Source organism: Stegostoma tigrinum, chromosome 1 (genome assembly GCF_030684315.1).
Source record: "Stegostoma tigrinum isolate sSteTig4 chromosome 1, sSteTig4.hap1, whole genome shotgun sequence".
NCBI lineage: Eukaryota > Metazoa > Chordata > Chondrichthyes > Orectolobiformes > Stegostomatidae > Stegostoma > Stegostoma tigrinum.
Genome location: NC_081354.1, coordinates 118,294,225 through 118,312,733, shown reverse-complemented (window position 1 = coordinate 118,312,733; position 18,509 = coordinate 118,294,225). Strand labels below are relative to the sequence as shown.

The window sequence follows — 18,509 nt, the reverse complement described above, 5'->3', positions numbered from 1 at the left end:
TTAATACTGCACTTACACCTTACTTTGTAATGTGGCCACCAGGCCTTTGCATGCAGGGATGGGCACCCATCTCAACCATCAGATAAGGGTGGATTTCAAAGGTGCCTTTCTTAGCACTCATTCATTTTGCATTTACTTGGATGCAGGCAGCATTGCTGCCTTGCTTGCCTTTTTGCGCATTGCCCCTTCATTCAGAACTTACAGTATCTCAGTACTTCTGTCTTGCCTTGCCTTTTATTACAGAGACAAAGTCAGGAGCTTGTCGTATTTACCTGTACTGTGTGTCAGGAGTGTCAGACCTTGCAGGAGAAGCTGCTCACTTCACATCTTTGGAGTATAAAATATCTACACCATTATTCAATATGCAATGTAGCTTTTCTAGGGTAATGTGTGGTTTAGGATTGGAAGAGAGAATATCATTAATGCTACCACATGTGCAATATCCTACTGTAAGTGTGTCAAAGTTGCATATTTTTGAATCAAGTCAACAATGTGCAAGGTCCATTTAGAGGTAACCATGGACATCTTTGTCAGAGGCCTCTGTGGCCCAGTGTTTTGAGGACAAGATTTAAATGTTTATTCTGTGCACTGTGACTGATGAATGATCACATTACTAAGGAGCTGCTTTGTTGCTGATACAGCCACATAGGCTCACTGGAACTATCACCAATAGATTCAGCCACAAAAGGTGCAATAGCCTCTGTGGCTTTTGCATTAAGAGAGGCCACACTGGTGGATGAGGAACACATGCGCCTGTAAGCTTAGAACCAGATCAACTGTAGCAGATGTGATGCAACTTCCTAACGTGAATTTTATAGCAAAAAGTGCCTCATAATGTAACAACGATGCAGGAGACCCACAGTCACTTGTCTTCCACGGAAGGCTGTGCAGATGAGAGGTGTTGCTATGCTCAGTTTCAAGGTGGTGATCAGACTGCCAATGACATGATATCCAGTGTCTCTGTAATGTAACATTTTCTTACATTGGGCCAATGTGGGCCCAAAGATATCTCCTCCACAACACATTCTCATGCAGGCCATGCCTGAAGGTTTACTGCAGCACAGTACAGAGAGAGAATGCTATGTAATCCTTGGAGGTCTGGCTCCAGACAAAGAAAACTGATCAGCATCAGCGAGAGCCACAGCATTTTACCAAGTAGAAAAGTGAGGACTTTCTTCAGAAGGAACAGCATCTTCAACACCCTTCAACATCCTCCGGGCAGGGTTAGAACATTGGGTGGCACTAGAGAAGACTAGTTTCTGTAGTTTTATTCTGATGTGAGTTTCTCACGCAACTGTTAAGAGAAGCTGATGATATTTTTCAAAATGTGACGATTTATTTCAAATCAAATTTCACCTATGCCACTTCGGCACTTTTGTTTTCTTTGCCCTTTCCCTGCCACTACATCTAGGTGCAATCCAAGCGTCTATATCTGGGCTGGACAGAGCCTGCCAAACAAGTTGACTTTGTTGACCTTGGATGGGCAAACCCAAGGGGTTTATGACCAGAGGCCCCAGAGAACCTGAGAATGTGATGGCCAGAATCAGGTTTACCCTCCTCAGCATAACCTCCCAGAGTTCTCTGAGTGTCAGAGACTTGGGTCATTTCTTCCTCACCCAGCTGTGAAGATGTGGCAGTGATTTGCTCACCAGATAGGCTCCCGCCACTAATCTAGATAAAGCACCCACTGAGATGTCGGCATCTGAATCCGTAGGGATTGCCAATGTTTCATTTGAGGGGACTGTGCCTTCTTCTTCAGAGGTGAATGATGGTTATTGTGGGCTCTTTTCTCCTGGAATGAGAGAAAGGCAAGGAATGAATGAGGTGAAAGTGGCTGGCACAGGTGTTAATGTTGGTAATGTTGGAGAAAGGTGGCAAGAGAGGTAGGCAGGACAAAAGGCTGGCAGGGTTGATAGTCCAGAAGGCTGGGTTGGGTAAGAGCAATTGAGGGAAAATGTTGCATTCAGCTGTGACAGTAGTTGACCATGACAGCAGGTGGGAGGTGTGTGCATTGGTAGAATTAGAATGAATGTTAGCTAGCAGAGAGAAGGTGGGACTTACCCTTGTGGAGTGGAAAGGTTATGAACATCCTTTCTGCAGCACTGAGCATTCTTCAGGGCTATTGACTCCGCACTAACCCAGGTGGCAACTTCAGTCCAAGATAAAAAATTGTGAAGCTGGATGAACACAGCAGGCCAAGCAGCATCTCAGGAGCACAAAAAGCTGACGTTTTGGGCCTAGACCCTTCATCAGATAGCTCTCTGATGAAGGGTCTAGGCCCGAAACATCAGTTTTTTAACTCCTGAGATGCTGTTTGGCCTGCTGTGTTCATCCAGTTTCACACTTTGTTATCTTGGATTCTCCAGCATCTGCAGTTCCCATTATTTCTGATGGCAACTTCAGTCCAGCCTGGCACAGTCTGGTGCCGTTGTCTCCTTCAGCAGTCCTGAGGAACAGCCCTCTGTTCCAGCATCCCATCCACTCAAACTTTGAAGGCCCGATCAGATCAGCAAGAGGCCAACTTCCCTTTCTCAGCTCTGTCCTTTATAGGACTAGAGCACAAGGAGAAACAAAACTCACCAAAATTGACATTTGACTGATTTTTGCTGAAATTCAGCCCTTTGCCAGTATTTTGGGGAGAGAACATTTTGGTTTTCACAATCCTCGCCAAATACTCATAATAGTCTTTTCCTGTGCTGTATGACTGTATTGAGATGGACGCCATCAATGTCATTCTTCCCATAATTCACTTACCCTCATTCCCAGTAAAGTTGAGGCACATGAGGTCAAAAGAAACCTTGCCCCAATAAAATCATAGTCAATATACCAAAGATCTAACAGCACCTCCTCAGGACTAGTACAAATACACAAGAAGTGTGACCCTGTCAGGATTACCCACACTCTGAGAATAGATGTTTTTTCAGCTATGGCAAGGTTCTCCTGTAGAATTAAAGGCACAAAAATACACCTGGAAACAAATGAACCAAATGGCACAATTCTGTTATGAATAAAAAACCCGCTGACCTTTACATTCAAACTCATGTTATGCACTCTCAGCTGATGACCCTCAATACTTGGAGTACAAGTTTGTGAAATTTGCACTTGATGGTTCATTTATGGGCATGGATACACTACCATGGATGCATTCCAGCTCATATAATTTTCAAAGCAGCCAAATGAGCAAATATTTTAATGAAGAAGGTATGTTCATGTTTGGCAAATGTACTTGTGTTTGGAGACGGAGTGCAGCCAGAAGAGCTCTGTGTTCTCACAATGATAGCATGAAAAATTGACACAATGATGCATGCTGACATGATCATTGTCACACTATGTGCTTGTAAACAACAAAAAAAAACTTTGGCAAACAGTGAAGTTTGTGACTGCTTGAGTAACTTATCTGGCAAACTAATAAGTAAGAGGATAAGTGGTTTACTCTGTAGCCCGCTACATAAGACAATCTTTATGCCACTGCACTAATGAAAACTTGCTGGCTATTAGTAGTCTTGTGGACATCTTTCTCCTTCCTTCAGTAAATATGCCATTACCTCCACTATTCATAAGTCACAATTGATTGCTATAACTGTCCAAAAATAAAACTGGCTACAGTACATTTGCTTCCTTCCTCCAAATCATTAACATGTATCTTGTAAACAGTTGCGGTCTCAGTACTGATACCTGCAGAACCCAATTGGTTATAGGTTGCCAACCTGAAAAACAGTCCCTTATCCCCACTCGTGGTTTCCTGCCCACTATTTAATTCTCTATCCATGCCAATATACTACTTCCAACATCATGGGCTTTTATAACTGAAATCTATTGTGTGGTACCTTCTTGAATGACTCTGGAAATCCAAATACAACATAGTTACTGGTTCCCCTCGACCCACTTCCTTGACTTCCTTGATAAGTTCTAACACATTAGTCAGACATATTGCCCTTTCATGAAGCCATGCTGACTCTGCTTGATTAGATCATGGTTTAGCTGAGTGTGCTGCTATTACTTCCTTAACAATTAATTCCACATCCAGTTGTGAAAAATACCTAGCCAGAATAAAAGGCTCCACAAATGCTTTGTGTTGGTGTTCACTAATAAGAGGAGTAGAGTGGGTATAGAAATTAGGAAGAAGGACTGTGATATAGTTAAACAAATTAACATAGACAGAGAGGTACTTCGGGTGCAGAAAAGATTTACCAGGATGTTGCCGAGGCTGGAGGGTTTGATTATAAGGATCAGCCGTGGCTTTTTTCACTGGGGTGAAGTAAAGGTGAAGTGGTGAGCTTATAGAGATTTATAAAATCATGATGGTTATAGGTAAGGTAACAGCAAAGGTCTTTTTCTCAGGATGTGCAAGGGAGGACATATTTTTAGGGTGAGAGAAGAAATGTTAAAAATGACCTGAGGGCAACTTTTTCACACAGAGGGTGGTTGGTATGTGGAATGAATTGCCAGAGGGAGTGGTGGATACAGGTACAGTTACAACATTTAAAATACATTTGGACAGGTACAAGAATATGAGCTGCTTGGAGGGATATGAGCCAAACGCAGGCAAATGGGACTACTTTAGTTTGGGAAACTTAATTGGCGTGGACAAGTTAGATTTAATATCACCACTTGTACCTAGGTACAGTGAAAAGTGTATAATGTCGCCACGCTTCAGCACCATCTTGGATTGCAAAATAAATTACTGAATAAATTGTATAAATTGTAAAATACTGAATAATTGATATTAAATTGATATTCTAAATCTGAAACAGCTTTAAAAGTTCATCTTTCCCACAGAACAGACTTCACCTTCTCTAATTATCCAATCACTGCCATCCAACATTGTCCCCAGGTTTGTGGCAATGTGCCCCTTTTCTGCCGCCATTCGCATCATCGTTTCTGCATCTGCCATCTCCGAGCTGCAGATGGTCATGTGCGTGAATCCCACACCTCCTCTGACTCCAGACATTGACTAAAAGAGTCCTGGCTTGTCTGCTCCACCCAGGATGAAGCTGGGATGGAGATAAGTGGGGCCCTGGCCTCCCACAGAAGGGCAACAGGAGGAGGACCCAGGGCCTCCAAAACCAAAAATAAAAGCGACCGAGCTACCACGCTGGAAAGACAACGATGAAGCCATGTGGATGCAGCAGAACCTACTGCATGAGTCAATGAGTGCATGAGCTCCGCAGTCAGGATCCAAATACTGCAGTCCCTTCTGCTGCCATCTTGGAAAAAGCACTGCTGGGCTGAAGGGCCTGTTTCTGTGCAATGTGACTTTATGAATCATGACTTAAAAGTAGATAAATCTCAAAGGCTGGATAAAGTGTATCCCAGGCTATTGAAAGAGGCAAGCAAAGAAATAGCAGGGGCACTGGCAATAATTTTCAATTCCTCTTTGGTCCAGGAAAGGTGCTAAAGGATTGGGAGACAGCCAAAGCAGTACCATCATTCAACAAGGAAGCAAGAGACGAATCAGGAAATTACAGGCCGGTCAGTCTAACCTTGGTGGTGAGGAAACTATAGCAAGCATATCTGAGGGATAGAATTAATCTGCACTCGGAGAGGCAGACGTTAATCAGAATCAGTCAACATGGTTTTGTTAAGGGAATGTCATATTTGACCAACTTGTTTGAGTTTTTCGAAAAGGTAACCAGGAGTGTAGATCAGGTGATACATTCGATATAGTCGCATGACAGGTAGATAAGCGATTAAGAAGGCACATAGCATACTTGTCTTTATTAGTCGAGGCATGGAGTTTGAGAGTGACGAGGTTATTCTGGAATTTTAAATAAGGTTAGTTAGACTACAACTGGAGTATCATGTGCAACTCCGGAATCCACATTATAGGAGGGATGACAGCACATTGGAGAGGGTGTAGGATGTTGCTCCGCTGAAGAATTTTAGTTATGAGGAGAGATTGGACAGACTCGGCTTGTGTTTTTCACAGCAGAGAAGACTGAGGGGGGTACACAATTGAGATGTATAAAATTATGAGGGGCATAAATTGCATAGACAGGAATAAACATTTCCTGTTGGTGGAGGGATCAATAACCAGGGAGCATAGATCATAGATCATAGAGCATAGATCAGGGTGTAGCATGTTTTAGAAGAGATGTGAGGGAAAAAAATTAACTCAGAGGGTGGTGGGAAACTGGACCTCACTGCCCGTAATGGTGGTAGGGATAGAAACCCTCATAATATTTAAGAAGTGTTAAGATGTTCACTTGCAATACCAAGTCATAAGGTCAAGTGTTAGAAAATGGGATTAGAGTAATGAGGTAGCTATTTGAACTAGCACAGACTCGAGGGGCTGAACAGCCTTTTTCTATGCTGTAGATCTCTATGGTTCTAAACATTCCCATTATTGGTGACTGGGAAGTTTACCATGTCAATACAGAAGGCAAAGCTGAAATATTTGCATATATCTTCAGCCAAAATGATGATTCAAATCAGTCTTTTCAAGGACTCTAGTATCACAGATACCAGTCTTCAGCAAATTCATTTTACTCCACATGATAAATAAATGTCTAAAGCCACTGAATAGGGATACCAAAAAGGATACACCCCTAACAAGGTTCTACACATCCGATGATCAGGTAGGGTCCACCAGCAATACTGATTTATTCACAATTGCAAAATATTGCAGATGCTGGGAATCTGAGGTAAAACCAGAAAATGTTTGAAATATAACAGGTCAGGTAGTATTTGTGGAGAGAAACCATTAAAGGTCCAAATATTCCAAAGGGCATATTGTCGTTAGAGCAACGTAGACTAGAGTTGTCTTAGACACTTTGCCTGATTGACCTGACACTAACCCCATCTGAGCTGACCTCACTCCATTAGACTCAATACCACCCCTCTCAACATGACCTGACACACCCACAACTTTAGCAGATGTAACACTGTCCCTGACCCAATCCTTCCTGATACCCCAACCCATCACCCTGACCCGACCCTTATCTGACCCAGCAATCTCCCTCATTGCTGAACTTGAAACCTACTTGTCGAAAACAATACCCCATGCTTTGAGAACTTACCCAATATTAGTCATTCACTGGCACCAGACCACCTCATCCACTGGCACACAATCCCCGCATCCATCTGACCTCCTACACACCTGGCAGCATATCCATCTGGTACCCCAACCACCTCGTCTATCTAGCCCTCAATCTACCCCAACCCCAGTGCCCTAGCTCCTCATCCTTGGGTACCCTAACCACATGACACCCTAATTCATCTTGCCTACCTGGCTTCATAAACCTCTTGCTCTATGATGGTAGTTGTAAATTTAAGCAATTTTAATGTCTAAGGCATTTATATCTCAGAATATGGCAGTTATTGGGGCCAGGGTTTCTACTTCCCTGCAGGATTCATGGATTCCTGGACAAGTTCATATCTGAAGTCATCAAGTGGGCAATTTTTAATCTGATCAAGGTCAGAAATAGTTTCCAAAGCTGATCAGAATAGCTGGGCCATCTGAACTCAATGAACCCTCACCAAAGTTCAAGAAAGATAACTATTTGAAATGCTAGATCTACTTCTTTTCAGAGATGCCGTTTGATTTGCTGAGTGACTCCAGTATTTTCTATTTTCAATTCAGCCTTTTGTCCAAACTTAGAGTTGAAATCAAGAAGTTAAACAAGAGTGACTGTTCTTGACATCGAGGCAATGTTTGACTGATTGTGGCATCAGGACCTTGAGAAATATCGATGTCAATGGGAATCAGGTAAAAACTCACCACTTAGCACCAAGAAGTTGGTTTGCTGTTGGAGGCAACTTCAAATTCCAGACCATACCTGCAGGAATTTCTCAGGGTAGATATTTTGAATTAGCCTGTTCAGGCACAGTTGGGACTTGAACCCAGACTTTATGGCTCAGTGATAGGGGCACTACCACTGCATCACAATAGCATCACTGAATTCTCAAGATACAGTCCTAAGCCTAATTATCTCCAGCTAGTTCATCAATGGCTTTCTCTCCATTATAAGGTCAGAGGTGGGATGTTCATTGATGATTGTACAATATTCTACAAGACCTGGACAATACCCAGGCTTGGATTGACAAGCAGCATTAATATTTGCTTCATACAAGTGTCAAGCAATGACCATCTCCACAAAGCAGAATCTAACCACCTCCCCTTGATTTTCAACAGTAATTCCATTGTTAAATCACCAACCATTAATATTCCTGGGTATTATACTTGACTTGAATACTAATTATTTGTCATTGTAGTAGGTGAAAAAGCTGCACCTCCATTGAATTTGCAAGTACAGACCAAGCGCTGATGGGTCCAAGCTCTTCATGATGCTCTGTGACACACTGACATTGAATTCTGCTGTACTCCATAACTGTGCAGGGGGTCATCTGGCAAGCTTGTTAATGCCGTCCGCTTGATTCTTCATCAGCATTGTACTTTAGCCTGCCACATCAAAGTCCATCTCCCAGTTCCTGTAGCAAAGTGCACCTGTAAACGTTGCCCTCCACTGACCTATCCTGATATTCCCAAGCCCAGCTATAGAACATGTACCCAGAAGCTTGTCATATGTGCTGGGGTGGAGGTGCAGGGTGTTCCCATGCCTCACTTTTCTGAAAAAGATTTTCAACAGCTTCAAAGCTCACACTGTTGGTCATAATAGCGATGCTTGAACTGCTCATCCGCTGCAGCCCTTAAAATGTGTGTATTCTGTCACATCCATTTTAAACTCCAGATACTATCTTTCCATCTAAGATAAAGAATATAGATTAAAGCTTCAGTTATTTTGTGAGAAGCCCTATTGCCACTCCAGTGATGATCAGTAATATAAACTTAGCAGGCTTCTCGATGCCATATATTAAAGAATTCAAGATGGCAAGGCCAGTCAAAGGCACAAGATGAAGAGTTCTCCCAATGTTGTGGTTAACATGTTGTGGTTGTACTTATTAACCTGCACAATTAAAACAGATCATCCGGTCATGATCCCATTGTTGTTTTGGGACATTGCTGGGGAGAAATTGAAAGTCATGTTTCCTAAAGTATGAGTGACTGCATTAAAAAGAAATTGATCAGCAATAAGGAATTTAGGATATCCTGAAGTCATGAGTGATGCTTTATAAATCCAATTCTTTCTTTCTTTCACTTTTATTATGCTGGCAAGTCACAACTGGCCAGAGACACTTCCCAATTTTGAGCAAAGGTTGTCTCTATTCTTTTGCATCCTAACTAGTCACCTCACAGTCAGTGATGTTCCTCAAATCAATAGCTTTTTCTATATTTTGAGATTATAGATTTTCTGCAACAAGGTGAGTTATCACCTCCTGCAGTTGGATGACCAAGATGAGACCAGGTCTAAATTTTTCAACTCTTCTAAAGAAGCCCAAAATTTAAATAAGGTAGTTTACAAAGCTGTGCCTTTTTTCTTCTGTATTTGAGTGTACACAACATGAACTTACTTAATGAGTACTACTCCACTGACTTTGTGCTTGTATTGGCTCAAGTCAAATTTTCACCCCAGTAATTACAGAACAAATGTAGCATGCTTTGCTCATGACATCTTAACAGGTAAACAAATTTCCAACTTACAAGCAATTGTTAAAAAAAATTCTGTAGTTGCTTGGATAATAGTACTTGATGCATCTTCTCAAAATACAACAATGGAAGGGTCAATGTGATATTGCATTCTTCTTTTGCAAACTTGTCACTCATCAATTCACCCATATAAATGTACAACAAATGTATTCATTATTGTTCATTTCTTGTTTGCTAACACTTGTCAAGTTTTTTTGTAGCATTTTGCTAAATCTATTGTACATAACTGAAAATTATTTATGCTGCTCTATAATGTCAATTGCTTCTGCTTTTGAATAATACCAGCCCTTGTCTTAATCCGAAAAATTAGAATTAGCACAATGAGAACCATGTCTCTAGAACATAATGAATAGAGACAAATGAAATACAACACCTCAAGAGTTTAGCTGATTGGGGGAGTTTTCAGGACTTTCCTCAGGGATTTTCCTCAGAAGATCTGGCTGAAGACCAGCAAAAATGCCAGTTACACAATGCATTCAGCATTTCTACTGATTTTCTAGAAATAAACCCCGAGAATATTGCTGGCAAATGAGCACTTGAACCATGCAAATCAAGTATGTCCAAATTTGATTCTCAGCCTTTACTTCTAATTGATCACAGCCAGAGTAGAAAGAGGGGTGCCCCAGTTTGCATTGGTGGTCCTGTGTTAGGGAATGGTAAATCAAAGTTCTAGTTGCTCTTTGGAATATGTGTGTGTGTATACTGGGTCAGGTTTGGCTTTAATTGTTCCCTGTTGACACTCACTGTCTAGACTGGTACATATAAAAGTGGAGAGTAACTGCATACCAAACACCCCATTACAAGGAGTCAAAATTTTTAAAGGAGGAAAGCATGAAAGTAAACAGAAAAAAACAAGAATAAAATAAATGAATACAGGATTTTTTAGAAGAATTACCATGACAACTAGAGTTTCTGTGGTAGGCCCTAATGCCTCCAGAGACTCTGGTTCATCGGCAGGTCTCCTATAATGGAAAGCTGCGCCAGCAACGTCAAATTTTCTTGGCCAGTCAATGGTCCAGGCACCATTTATGTAATATTCATCACCTTCAGATTTCAAAGCTATAAGTAAAAATGTTCCAAATTATTCTTTAGACAAAACTTCAACAACTTCAGAATGAAATGAAAAAAAAGCACTATTAAATTGCATGCAATTTGAAGGTAATAGATGAGTGTAAAATGATGCTTAAAGGCTGTAAAAGAAACTGCTGGACATATTCAGTAGGTTAGGCAGCAGCTTTAGTGAAACATGCCGGAGTTCATGGGCTGAATTCATGTTGGAGTTGGAACTAATGGGGTGAGACTGGAACATTGTCTTTGGACGACATGTTCCCCTCACGGGGCCATTTTAGTCAAGACAGGTTTGAGGTTTGAGGTGGCCACCTGCCCATGGACAGCAAATAGCCTATTAATGCAATTAAGACCAATGTTCTGAAGACAAGGTGAATTGTCTAGTTGACTGGTGCAGCAGCCAAAACATGGAGCCTGCAGTGTCCCAGTGGCAGGCTGGAAAATAGTACTCCGGCATCATCTTAATTCTCCCGGCTCAACTGCAGCTTGGATATAGTGAGATTGCGTCAGCTGTGAACACAGGCTTCACTTCCACAACAGTAGTCAGAACGTTTCAAAAATAATGGTGCGTTCAGAGGAGGTTTCCATTCTGAGACATGCTGTCTGTCTCTTTTCAACTTACATGAGCAGTGCCTACCTCTGTCAGTGGGGAAGCCACTGTCTCAGTGCTGGAGAACTTCCTTTTGACCAAAATAAAAACAGAAAGTGCTGCAGAAACTCAGCAGGTCTGGCAGCATCATGAGAGAGATGTTTCCAGTCCAATAGGACTCTTCTTCAGAATTGAAAGTGTTGGAAAATGGTGTGTTTTATGTTGTTGACACAGGAACAGGAGGGGCAAGTGAAACAGATTGTTAGGGTGTTCACGGCAAAAGACAAATGGGTTTCTAATGACAGTAAAGGAGAGGTATGTAAAATAGATGTAAATGATATGAGGGAAAAGAAACTCAACAAGACACAACCATGCTGGGGTTGTATGAAAAATGGAGGGCAAAGGTCAAATTCAGTGGAATTCAATATTGAGTCTTACAGGCTGTGAAGCATCTACGTGGAAAACGAAGCGTTGTTCCTACAGATTGCATTGTGTTTCTTTGGAACACTGGAGCAGGCTCAGGGCAGAAATGTTATTATGGGAGTAAAATAGTTTATTAAAATGGCAAGGAACTGGAATGCCAGGCTCAGTCCTACAGATAGAGTGGAGTTCCTCCACTCTCAAAGCAGGTACCCTGTCTGCACTTGGGCTCAACAATGTAAAGGAGACCGCAGTGTGAGTAGGCAAGATTGAATGGAGTCCATGTAAAACACTGCTTCACCTAGAAGATGTGTGTTGGGGTTTTGGACAGTGAGGAGGGAGGAGGTGAATGGGTAAGCATTACACCTGCCATTGCGTGGGAAGGTGCCACTGGGGAGTGAGGAAGTGTTAAAGTTTGATGGAGGACTGGACCAGTAGATCATGGTATGCTGAGAGTGGAGATGAGCGTAAGATGTTTTCGCAGTGGTATTCTGCTGGAAATCGTGGAAATGGCAAATCCTTTGAAGGTGGAGACCGGTAGCGTGGAAAATGAGGACAAGGGGAACCCTATCATTCTTCTAGGGAGAAAGGGTAAGGTGTGAGGGCAGAAGTGCAGGAGATGGGTCAGACAGGGTTGAGGGTCCTGTCAATCACAGTGGGAAGGCATCCTAGGTTCAGGAAAATGGAGGTCACTTGTGAGGCAATCACAGTGAAAGGTGGCATCTTTGGAACAGAAGTGATGGAAACAGAGAAACTGGAGGAATGGAATGGAATCCTTTCTTCTGAACATCTGCCCTTAATTGGAAAGTGAGTGCACTGTTTGGCCAATAATTATCTATCTCCTGCAGAATCACACTGACATCATTGTTAAGAGTCAGGTCCTAGAAATGGTCTGAATCCCAAAATGAAAATTCAGCCCGAACATTTGGGTTCGTGCCACCAGATCTATTGACCATTTCCAATGTTTTCTATTTTTAATCAGATTTCCAACATCTGTGGTATTTTGCTTCAGTTTTAGTGTTTAAACAATCATTTCAATAGGAGAAATTTATAAGACTTGCATGCAATTTTCTGTTTGCAATGAAATGAAGTAAATAAGTTAAACAATCATGTCCATACATGGGTACATTCCCTAAAGTCTGCCTATCTGATAGCCATATGATTTTATAAGCTGCCATACATCAATTTTAATTGTTATTAAATGAGTAAAACCTATTGGGCAATTTGGCTAAGCACAACATTAGTGCAAGTAGTTCTGGATTAGTTACCATCTTCATATGCCAGTCTTTTCCTGCAGTTTGAGTGGTTGGACTGACCCTTGACACTCCTGAGTTGCCTTCATTGACACAGACACTCGTAAACATATACATCCTTGCAGGAGGCCATCTGACCTGTCACTTCCCTGCCAGTCAACAAAGATCTTACTATTCTAATGCTTTTGGCCCATAATCCCAGAGGCTATTACAATACAAATGAATATCTAAATATTGGCCAAATAATATGAGAATTTCTGACTCAACCACACTTTCAGGTAATGCATTTTAGGCTCCTGCCACCCTCTGAGTGAAAAAAATTTCTCCTCAACTCTCTTCTGATTTCTCAAATAATGGTAAAAGTGCTTTCCCTTCATAATCATATGTACTTCCATCAGGTCTCCTCTCAAACTTCTTTCCCCAAGGAAAGCAACCCAATCCAATCTTTCCTCACAGCTCAAATGCTCCAGCCCAGGCAGCATCCTGGTAAATCTCCTCTGCATTCTCTCTAGTGCAATCATATCCTCTCTATAATGTGGTGACCAGAACTGCACGCAATACTCAAGTTGTATCCCAAGCAGTCTTCTATATCACTGAGCATAACCACTCTGATCTTGTACGCAAAGCCTCACTGAATAAAGGCAAGTGTTTGGTAAGTTTTCTGGGTTGAATTCCATTTGCCACTGCTCTGCCCAGATGACCAGTCCATTGGTATACTCCTGCAATTTTTGGCTATTCTCCTCACTATTTTCCACCCTACCAATGTTGGTGTCATCTGGAAACTTCTTGATCATTCCCATTTTGTTTAAATCTAAATCATTGATATAAACACAAACAGTATAGGTCCTAGCACCGAACCCTGCAGTACCCACTGGAAATAGCCCAGGCAGAGAAACATCTCACTGCCAGCACATTTGCTTCTGACTTCTCAGCCAGTTTTAGATTCAACATGTCACTTTGTCTTGGATCCCATGGGCTCTTAACCTCTTGACCAGTCTATCATGAGGGACCTTATCAAAAGCTTCACTAAAGTCCATATAAGCCACATTAAATGCTTTACACTTATCGAACATTCCAGGTTACCTTCTCAAGAAATTCATATTCGTCAAATATGACGCTCTCCTAAAAAATCTATGCTGACTATCCCTGATCAATCCTTGTGTCTCCAAGTCCAGATACAACCTATCCCTCAAAGTTCTTTCTAATAACTTGCCCACGACTGAGTTTGACTGACTGGCCTATCCCTTCAACCCTGTTTTAACAATGGGACTATAATGATTATAACAATGTCAGCCAGATGGACCACATAGAATATGAGTTCCCTGATTGCGGCTGTCAGCGTGCTCCAATCAGGGAGTCCTGGCTGACAGATAAGAACAGGAGTGTCAGAGGTTCTGTCCACTGTGAGGGCTGGCTCTGAGGGAGCTGGATCTGTGTCAAGGACTCTCCATGTGTAAATATAGGGTGAATTAGTGACCGGATACCAGACTCTGTGGAGTTATTTCGGTGGCAATGAGATAAATGCGCGCTCATGAAGAAATTTTCTTGCAACAGTCGTCTTTGGGTTAGGGTAAGTATTTCTGGCATCATTCTGTTGTTTGGGGAACTTTACTTGTTCAATCCTGCCATCGAAGGCTGGGCCCAGTATGTGGAAAGAATGTGTTATTTGTTCTGGGCAAATGACACTGGGGAGGATGAAAAGCAATGAATAATTTTCCTGACAACTTGTGAGCCCATAGCTTTTTTGGTTACTAGGACTCTACCTTTCCCTGAGGCACCAGATACTAAAGCCTTTCCTGAGTTGATGAATTTTGTTAAGGAATGGATGTGAGTTTGCTCGCTGAGCTGGAAGGTTAGTTTTCAGACGTTTCGTCACCATTCTAGGTAACATCATCAGTGAGCCTCTGATGAAGCATCGGAGGCTCACTGATGATGTTACCTAGAATGGTGATGAAACGTCTGAAAACTAACCTTCCAGCTCAGCGAGCAAACTCACATCCAGAACCTTAACCTGAGCTACAAATCTTCTCAAAACTCGCTTTGTTAAGGAATATTATGACCACAAAGCTCCTCTAATTTTGAGATGCTATCAGTTTTTTGAGAACCATGGAAATCCGTGTCAGGATTTTGGACTAGTTTAAGATGATTGGTGGGGGACTGTGACATTGGTTTAACCGTTAATGAGATGCTGAGAGACCATTTGGTATGTGACATTAATGACGTAACCATGCAAAAGACCCTATTAGCTGAAGCCCAACTGGACTTCAAAGATATACTACAACTGGCTTTGTCATTGGAAAAAGCAGTGAGTGCAGCATATGCGTTGCAAGGTATTCCGATGGAAGTGGACACCTTCGCCAGTCTGACTGAGCTTGGAAAACGTCATTTGAGTGAAGGCAATTGCATAGCCTTGCTCAGGACATGTCCTGAACAGAGGGACTCTAGGTCAGCCACGGCAAAACCCCAAAACAAAGCCAAACATTGGCCAAACGGTTAAAATTTTCTTCAGGATCCAGACTGGCGACGCATTGTATTTGCTGCCGGTATGCAGACCTGAGACAGCAAAAGAATCCCACTCGTAATAAATTGAGTAAGGAAACTCATGGGCTAGTATCCAGGAGAGTGCACTCCCTGTAAAGTCTAGGTACTTCTGGTTTGGAACAGTGAAATTGCTTAACAACATCCAAATCCAAACCAATCAAAATAAACATCCAGTTAAATGGTCACCTGCTTCTAATGGCAGTCAATACCAACGTGGCCATTTTAGTAACTGCAGAACGAGTCTTTAATAAAATTCACTCTGGACTTCAACCCTTAAGTTTGCATAAGATCTTGGCTAGACTGTGAACCTAAAGTGAGGATCTTCTACAGATTAAGGGTATAACTTCGGTTCCAGTCTCTTAAGAAAAGCAGCTGGTTTAGTTACTACTGACTGTAGGCCCAAGCTTAATGAGGTGAAATTGGTTAAGAAAGATCCATGTGGATTGGTTGAACATTTTTTGATCTGAAAATGGCTGCCTGAGTTAAGTCCTGATCCCGGAAGCTTTTCAGAAAGGCCTAGGGATTATTAAAGGAACGAAGGCCATCTTGCACGTTGACCAGGAAGCAATTCCTCAATTCTGCAAAGCCTGAACTGTGTCATTTGCCTACGAGGCAAAAGTAGAGGCAGAAATCAGCAGTAAACACATCCCCAAGCCGGTCCAGTCTGCGGAATACGCTGCACCAGTCGTACCAATTGTGAATCCCGACAAGTCAGTTTGCCTTTGTGGGGATGTTAAACAAATGGTAAACCACTTTTTGTAGCTGGATAAATACCCAATCCCTTGCAAAGAGGATTTATACACAAAGCTGACAGGGGAATATCCTTCACAAAGCTGGGCATGAGCCATGAGTACTTGCATTTGCAGCCAGATGAGGATCCCCAGAAGTATGCTACAATTAGTACTCATAAGGGTTTGTACTAATATATGAGACTGCCATTTGGGGTATCATCAGTCTGTGCCATTTTTTCAGTGGACAATGAAAAATATTTTACAAGGTCTTCCCCAGGTCACCATTTATCTAGGTGATGTGCTAATAACAGGGAAGACTAATAAGGAGAACTTGGACATAATCCTCAGATATTTCTCCAAGGGAAGTGTATACCTTAGATGGGAAAAATGTGTGTTCCTGGCACCCCAAGTGACCTACTTGGGCTACAGAGTCAACAAGGCAGGCTACATCCATTGGAGGATAAAGTGAGGGTGACCAAAGTTCAGCTCCCATTTCTGTAGCAGAGCTTAGTTCTTTCTGTGGATTGGTGAACCATTACAGTAAATTCACATACCACCTGGCCTCCATCCTAGCACCTTTGCACTAGCTCTTTAAAAAGGATTGGCCTTGGAAATGGTCACATAGCCAAGCCAAAGACTTCAGGGAAGTGAAGAAACAGCTATCATCCTTTAAGATGTTAGCACACAATCATCCCAAGTGATATCTGGTGTTGACATGCAATGCCTCCTTGAACAGCACTGGGGTAGCATTAGGTGGCCTAATGATGGGGAACACCCAATAGCATATGCATCCAAGACTTTGGCTAATGTAGAGCGTAAATATGCCCACCAGAGAAGGAAGGTTTGGTGGTCATATTTGAGGTCAGGAAGTTCCACCAATACTTTCACGCACATAAACCTGTGATAATAATGGACCACAAAATCCTGTTAGGTCTTCTTAAATGGCACAAGACAATAGCTTCAGGTTGAATTCAGTGTTGGGATCTAATACGAAGTGCATATAATTACAAGTTTGAGCACCGTCCAGGAGGCCAAGTAGCAAATGCAGATATACTGAGCTGCTTCCCTCTGCCAGGTACACCAACGGTGGTACTGCCACTGCAAAGGTCTGTTAAAGTTTTACATTTTCTGAGCACACTTCCAATCACAGCTGACAATATCAGAATTTGCAATGCCAAAAGATGCCATCCTGGCAAAACTTAAGACAGCTGGAGGTGATGGAGGAATCCAAAAGGCTACCACAAACGGAACTGAAACTCTTTTGGACCCAGAGAGACCAGATCACAGTACAGGACGGCATATTACTATGGGGAACAACAGCAATTGTCCCAGACAAAGGTCACCGCCAGATACTGGCTGAATTCCACCAGGGTCATCCAAGGGTCTCCAAAATGAAGATATTGGTGATAAGATTTGACTGGTGCCAAAATTGGATGCAGGCATAGCTGTGTTGGTGGGGGGGGGGGGCAGTATCCAGAGTGCCAACACAGACAAAAAATACCACCAGCAACTCTCCCACATTGGTGGGAATGGCCGGGGTGAATCCTGAATTCAGTTACACGTCGTCCATGCAGGTCCTTTCATGGGCTCAATGTTCTTAGCCACGGTGGACACCCACACAAAATGGCAGCTCATACATAAAGTTCATTCATCAAACATGGGGAAAAAACAGCAGAAAAACTGCGCACTTCTTTTGCAGGACACGGACTCTTGGAAGTGTCGGTCACAAATAACTAGCAGTCGTTTACCAGCAGGGGGCTTCAGTATGTCCTGAAATCAAATGGTCATCATATAAAGACAGTTCCATACCATCCATCATCCAATGGCCTGGCAGAAAGAATAGTCCAAACTTTGAAGGCAAGCTTAAAGAAACAGTTTATGTTTTCACTAGATACCAAACTGTCTCGGTCCCTGAGATAATGGGAACTGCAGATGCTGGAGAATCCGAGATAACAAGGTGTACAGCTGGATGAACACAGCAGGCCAAGCAGCAGCAGAGGAGCAGGAAAGCTGATGTTTCGGATCTCGACCGTTCATCAGAAATGGGGGAGGGGAAGAGTGTTCTGAAATAAATAAGGAGGGAGGGGGAGGTGGATCGAAGATGGAGAGAGGAGAAAATAGGTGGAGAGGAGACAGACAAGTTAAAGAGGCGGGGATGGAGCCAGTAAAGGTGAGTGTAGATGGGGAGGTAGGGAGGGGATAGGTCAGTCCCGGGAGGATGGAGAGGTCAAGGGGGCGGATTGAGGTTAGTAGGTAGGAAATTGGGGTGCGGCTTGTGGTGGGAGGAGGGCATAGATGAAAGGAAGAACAGGTTAGAGAGGCAGGGACGAGCTGGGCTGGTTTTGGGATGTGGTAGGGGA

The 18,509-nt window shown here is 42.6% G+C and overlaps 1 protein-coding gene across 1 annotated transcript in view; it reads right to left on the bottom strand.

The window, feature by feature from the left end:
* Positions 1-18,509, bottom strand: part of adamts6 (ADAM metallopeptidase with thrombospondin type 1 motif, 6) — a 324,888-nt gene that overhangs the window by 38,722 nt on the left and 267,657 nt on the right. Inside the window, exon 19 of the mRNA XM_048554806.2 lies at positions 10,443-10,606. Coding sequence (XP_048410763.1) covers positions 10,443-10,606 — 164 coding nt within the window. The remainder of the gene's footprint in view (positions 1-10,442; positions 10,607-18,509) is intronic.